We start from the raw sequence: 6,712 nt of genomic DNA, 5'->3' as shown, positions 1-6,712 counted from the left end.
TTTGGATTTCAGCACAATGCAGTTGGATAGAAATCAAGCTTATGAGGAGGAACCAGTGGCCATTTTGGATCGGCAAAGTCAGTAGCTCATGCAATCATATATATCAACGATACATCATACTTAGAATGCTACAAAACAGGAAAAATTCACATATGTCACTGCAGTTGGGGTAGCCCAATTTGTATCCTCTTATTGCTTAACTAGATGACGAGGTATTTAATGCGATGGTCACATGCATTATTTCAGTGTGCCATCGTGATTGCTTATAGAGACGAGAAACGAATCATCAAAATACTCTAACTAGTACATTTACTAGGTAAGTTAATCATTTTTGCTCTTTTCGTTCCATTTTATATGAAGGTGGTTAATTGGGTACACAATATAAGATCTAAAGAGCATATTTGACATGTATGCTAATTATGTTAAAATATCTTATTAAATGAATGGTGGTGAGAGTTCCACAATTTTTTCTCTCTTCATAAGAAAGTGAACTTTTATATCACATGGATATGTCATTACATTAAGGTAAAATGGGGATGCTAAGAGTAAATAGTTTCAAAATAGGAAAAGATATCATTCTTTTCCTGACAGATTATAAACTAAAGTGTGTCATATAAAATGGAACGAAGAGACTCAAATCAAATCTACTATGGGCCAAAACTAAAACTCTTGGGTTATACTCAAGGGTCGAAATTAAAAAATAGCTAGATTTACAAGTGGTCATTCAAAAATAGTCACAGTTTCAAAAGTAATCGAAATTTAGCCACTTTTCATGTAAAGATAAATCTGAACGAAAACACAATTCAAAATCCAGAAAAATACTCTAGTATAATAAACCGGCCCAACATAATATACTGAAACTTTCCGCGTGTTGGAGTTCCATCATAATATGTTGGAAGTTCGTACACAGGTGCACCGATCTCCAGTATATTATGCTAGAACTTTCCGTGTTGCAGCAAAATAATGGCTATTTTTCAATGACTTTGCAAACGCTGACTATTTTTGAATAACCAGTCCGAAAATTAACTAGCCCGTGCTATTTTTACATACTCAAGCCATTGAAGCCCAAAATTTTGAATGGGCCAAAGTGAAGAAAAAAGTTTGTTGGCCAGCCCAGCCCAATTTAAGCTTGAAGCCCTTAGTAAAAAACCTACCCTCTAGATTCTTCCCCATTGTTTGTGGAAATAACACAAGTATCGTGTTTGACAAATTCTCTGTGTTGTTTTTGGGGGAAATGAAATTTCAGAAGTTTGGGCGTCTCCCCGCTTCCTGAAAATTTTCACTCTCTTTCCCGCGATTCTCTAATTTTCTTCCCTCCTCTTTCTATTTACACTCTCTCAGTATAACGTTTATCTCTCTTTCCCTAGTCAAAACTTTCGAGGTCCTTTTCGTCCATCGGGTATGCAATATTTTCTTATGCATTATCGTTTATATATGTTTCCTGATTGTGCTTTTGATTAGTATGGGTTTTGAAATTTTGAAGCTTTCGGATTGCTAGTCTCGACTATAATAGTGTTTTTGTATCTATCAATGTTAGTAGTTTTCATTTCAATGTGCGCTCGCTTATTAGGGTTTATTATGTAGTATTAGGTTTAGGGTTTCTTGATATGCGCATTCTGTTTCCCTCAGCATCTTAAAATTGTGTATACTTAGTTGACTCATTATTTGATTTTGACCAAATGCATCTTTTTAAGTTATTGCTTCACTTTGTTTCATTTCGGTAACTATGAGCTGCTCTGTTTTAAAGTTATCAAGTTAAAAATGTTCATGTATGATGGCAGCTCGAGAACTTGTGTGTGACAGCAAAAGCAAAATTTTACATTCCCGATGATATTAGTAAATTTTGGTAGTACTGATCAAATTTTGTTTGATCAGGCAGAGAACATATCTAACTTTGGGCAGTATGTAGGGGTAGCAAACGGGCGGGTCGGGTCGAATATGTGTGGATCGAAAACGGGTAATGTAAAAACGGATAAATTATCCGACCCAACCCATATTTAATGCGGATAGAAAATGGTTAATTGGCGGATAATATTGATATTCATATTATCCATGGCTTCTTGATATGATCACTTTTGGGAGAATTCCTAGTCTCCCAAACTTGAGGAACCCCCAATTTGAGTCTTTGTAAATATAAAGTTATACACATTGGTTATTCATTTTTTAAGTCGATAATATGGATCTAATCTATATTCGATCCATTTTTAAAAAGTTCATTATCCAACCCATTTTTTAGTAAATAATATGGATAAATAACTATTTTTAATCCATTTTGCCACCACTAGCACTATGTAACCTTCTTTATTAAGAAAATCAAATCTATATCGGTCTATCGGAACTTCCACAAAAAGTTGATTATAAAGGTGAAAGAAGTATTAAACTTCCACAAAAAGTTGATTATAAAGGTGAAAGAAAGTATAAAAGTTGATTATAAAGGTGAAAGAAAGTATTCAACTGCTAGTCAACTCTGAGAGAAACAGATGACAAATGAGTCAGATTACAGTTTGATGCTAAGGTGTCTAGCTCTTTTTCAGCCCCTGAAGTCTCTCTCTCTCTCTCTCTTTGTTCCTTGTTTTGATAGTGATTTCCCAAGTCTCCGCTGCTGCTATTTCGATTTACACTTGACAATGGTGCTCAAGATAGTGCTGTGTTGCTACTCCAGTTTCCTGTTTATCCATCTTACCTGTGTTCATGTCCTCTTAAAACTTAACTTTAGTTTATTGAGTTTTCTGTAAAATTCTGATAGTTTATTGTTCTATTTTAAAAGTATCATTCTAGAATCTTCTGCTATGGTGTTTAAGTGGTATTCCGTTTTATATTTATAGAGTACATTCTTTGGTGTTAAGCTGGGGGGTTGGAGAATTTATTTTAATAGTTATCTGCCATTATAGATTGTTCTTGTAAAATTTTGAATGGTGCTTCATTTTCTACTTGTTTTTTCAATGGTTGCTCTTTCTTGTAACGCTTAGCTGTATGTGTTAGAGTTTGTTCATTCATTTCTGGAATCAATCATTGTGTGCATATGACTTCATGGGATCAATTGAATTATTTTCAATTCCATGCTATCTTTTATTTATTTGTTTTCTTTTTTCCTTTATTGGGGAAAGAATGAAAATCATCTATATTTTGATGCAGGATTTGATAACTTTTGTATACGCTTCATCTCTCTCTGGGTTGTGTTTTCAATCACTTTCTTGCTTGGCTGCTCCAACGCTCATAAGTTGTAACTAAGGTGAAGTTCCTTTCTCGTTTTTTTCTTTTTTGGTGTGTGTGACCTAGATCTGTTACGACACGGTGTAGTAATTTGTAAAGGTATTTTTTTATCTGTGTGTTGTTGCAAAGAAGATAGCAATTTTTCTTCTTAACTGCTGATTAGTGTTGCTTTGCTACTGAAAGGATAGACATTTTCCTTTTCTTTTTGGGACAGGAATGCAGAGTTGAGAATGGCAAATATAAGTTGGACATGACACTTGTGTGCCTTACAGGTTAATTTATTAGTAATTAGGACTTGTGATGGAGTGCAACAGAGATGAAGCCTTGAGGGCTAAAGAGCTTGCTGAGAAGAAAATGCAGAGTAATGACTTTCTAGGGGCTCAAAAGGTTGCATTGAAAGCTGAGCGGCTTTACCCTCAACTAGAGAACATATCCCAGCTACTTGCTGTTTGCAATGTTCACTGTTCAGCTCAGAGCAGTAAAGTGGGATCAGAAAAGGACTGGTATGGGATCCTCCAAATTGATATGATGGCTGACGAAGTGACCATCAAGAAACAATACCGGAGACTAGCGCTTGTGCTTCATCCTGACAAGAACAAGTTTCCAGGTGCAGAAGCAGCTTTCAAGCTAATTGGGGAAGCAAATATGCTGCTTTCTGACCCAGCGAAAAGGGCTTTGTATGATAGTAAGTACAGGTTTTTATCCAAAGGTACAACAGCAAAGCGACCACCTCATCAAGTTAATCGAAATCCTTCGGCTAGACAAAATGATATTCCTAATGGTGTTAGTACTCAGTTCGGTAATCTGAATAATCATCAACAAACACAACCAACTTCATCAGCTGTGCCACTAACTTTCTGGACGGGATGTCCCTTTTGCAATATTAGGTACCAGTACTACAGGAATTTTGTGAACAAAGCTTTACGCTGCCAGAAATGCTCAAAGCCTTTTATTGCATATGATTTAGGTTCTCAAGGTGCACCTCAATGGAGTCATCCTGGCAGTCAAGATGCGCACCTTAGGTCTAATATGAGCCAGCCTTTTCAGCAGAAAGAGGTTCCCAACCACAGAATGGCAGACGGAGTTGGCTTTACACCTGTCCAAATGGGATCTCAAAAGGGCCCTAGCAGTAGAAGAATGGGGTCACAACCAGAGGTCTGCAGAGAAAAGACTGCTCAGGTATTTGAGGATATAAAGGCTAAACAGAAGGACGGAAAGTATGACCAGGAAATGGGTGGTGTGAATGAAGGGGCTGCTATGCCAAAGGTTAATAAAAAAAACAGGAAAAGGGGTAGGAAGCAGACAGTTGAATCAAGTGAGAGCATTGATACTTCAAGCAGCACCGAGCCTGAAACTGAAGACTTTGAGTCTGGTAGCTATCCACCTGCTGGAGAAGGCGGCCGTAGGAGGTCTGCTCGCCTACGGCAGAATATCTCCTATAATGAAGGTGCAAGTGATGGCGAGAATGATTTGGCAAGCCCGCTGAAGAAGGTATGGGCTAACCAATCAGGTGGAGATGATACATCAAAGCAGAAAGAAGTTGTGAGTGATGACGACTTAAAGCATGCCAATCCTACTGGTTTCCATAGTAATTCCAAGGCAAAAGGTACTCAAAATGGAACAGCCCCTCCCGAAGCAAACGTGCAAGACAAAAGTGCCAACAGTGGGAAAGTTGACAAACAGGCTGCTGGACCTCCATCAAGTAAGGTAGAAAAAGTTGAAGTCGTTGATTCTGATTCAGAACCTGATACAGAAACCTGTGATGATCCTCCAAAGTTATTTGACTGCCCTGATCCAGAGTTTAATGATTTTGATAAACACAGGGAAGAAAGTTGCTTTGCTGTTGACCAAACCTGGGCTTGTTACGATACAGCTGATGGCATGCCTAGATTCTATTGTCTGATCAGGAAGGTACTTTCCCCTAAATTTGAGTTGCGGATTACTTGGCTCGAGGCTGATCCAGAAGATCCCTACACTGAGTGGCTAGAGGAATGCCTGCCTGCTGGTTGTGGGAAATTTAAACGAGGGAATTCTCAAAACACTAACGATCGTCCTACATTCTCTCATCTGGTGCAGTGCGAAAAGGGTAAGAAAGGTGTATTCATTGTATATCCTAGGAAAGGGGAGACATGGGCTCTTTTTAAAGATTGGGATATTGGTTGGAGCTCCGACCCAGAAAACCATAGGAAGTACCAGTATGAAATTGTGGAGGTTCTTTCTGATTTTGTCAAGGATGTTGGTATAAAAGTAAATTACCTGAATAAAGTGGTTGGATTTGTTAGTCTTTTCCAGTCTACCAGCCAAAATAAGGCTGGCTTATTTTTTGTAAAGCCAAACGAACTTTACAAGTTCTCTCATCGAATCCCATCATTCAGAATGACTGGAACTGAAAAGGAGGGTGTACCTGTGGGATCGTTTGAACTTGATCCTGCTGCTTTACCTCTTAATCCAGATGACATTTGGTACCCTGGGAAAGTGAGTTCAGACAGAACAAGTGCAAAATCTGAATCCGCGAAAGTGACAACACCTAAGAAGTCTGTGAACTGGAAAGGAATAGGTGCTACTGATGGAGAGTCATCTAAGGTTCGAAGATCTCCCAGGGGAATGAATATCTCCATGACTAGAAAATTGTAGACATGACACATTCTTTTCTTCTGCTTTGCAGGCTCAGTGAAGCTTTCATTTGGCTAGATTCGTGGATTTTGTTATCAGTTTAACTTTTAGGGATACCAGTAGGATTAAGGGAAGAGTTGGTGCTGGCCTGAACTCTTTTTTGAATTCAGTATATGTTTCCACAACTCTTATTGCTAATGTATGTCCTTTGTGTAGTTTTGCTGAACCAATGGTATCTTCGGAACGTTTTGTGAGACGGATTAAGGATATTGAATTTGAACAAAACTGACATCATGGATTTACTACTCATCTCTTTCCTGGAAAGCAGAACTTGCAATAGTCCACCTGTGTTCTTGTTAAGTAAGAGATATCTGGCGTTTCTATCTGCAATATTTTTTTTTTTTTTTGTGAGGTCATTACTAGAAACATTAATGTGACAATAAGAAATAGGCCCTTGAAAAAGAGCAAGTTATTGAAGTCAAAATCCAGGCAGATCAAAGGTCAATTAAAAGAAGAATTATAGGTTGATTCTGGATCATCTTACATTGAACATTTAACAAACTGACCAGCGACACAAGGGCCTGACAGGATCATATATACAGAGACGGCAAACAGTGCTGTCCACGCACTTGTTTCCTGTCAGGTTAAGCAGCTGTTTGATACCTTACAAGTGATTTCTCCTCAATATCAAAATTTGTCACTTTGTTTCTTTCTGCGGTTTATTTGACTTGAACGAGTCACGAAGTGGTAATATTCAACTACAACAGGTTTTATGGAATGTGATGTCAGATATTTTATAAACGGAAAAGGGTCCTATTTATCCCTATACTCTTTAAAAATGGTTATATTTGTCTTTCGTTATACTTTTTTGATATATTTATCCTTA

The 6,712-nt window shown here is 37.8% G+C and overlaps 1 protein-coding gene across 2 annotated transcripts; it reads left to right on the top strand.

The window, feature by feature from the left end:
• Positions 1-1,180: 1,180 nt before the first annotated feature.
• On the top strand, positions 1,181-6,135 carry LOC104230558 (uncharacterized). Of its 2 annotated transcripts, none has more exons than XM_009783395.2 (3): positions 1,181-1,399; positions 3,136-3,232; positions 3,436-6,135. In XM_009783395.2, exon 3 carries the CDS (start codon positions 3,514-3,516, stop codon positions 5,845-5,847), a length of 2,334 nt encoding a protein of 777 aa, XP_009781697.1. In that variant the 5' UTR covers positions 1,181-1,399; positions 3,136-3,232; positions 3,436-3,513; the 3' UTR covers positions 5,848-6,135. The 2 variants fall into 2 exon arrangements, with proteins under 2 accessions (XP_009781697.1, XP_009781696.1); XM_009783394.2 differs by having other exon boundaries at positions 3,428-6,135.
• Positions 6,136-6,712: the final 577 nt, after the last annotated feature.

This window comes from Nicotiana sylvestris, chromosome 12 (assembly GCF_000393655.2).
Source record: "Nicotiana sylvestris chromosome 12, ASM39365v2, whole genome shotgun sequence".
In the NCBI taxonomy this organism is placed as follows: domain Eukaryota; kingdom Viridiplantae; phylum Streptophyta; class Magnoliopsida; order Solanales; family Solanaceae; genus Nicotiana; species Nicotiana sylvestris.
Note: the sequence above shows the minus strand (reverse complement) of the source record. Positions and strands in the feature narration are given on the sequence as shown.

Bases quoted from the DNA above. Each gene is read 5' to 3' on its own strand.
- LOC104230558 (XM_009783395.2), top strand. From the start codon at position 3,514: ATGGAGTGCAACAGAGATGAAGCCTTGAGGGCTAAAGAGCTTGCTGAG.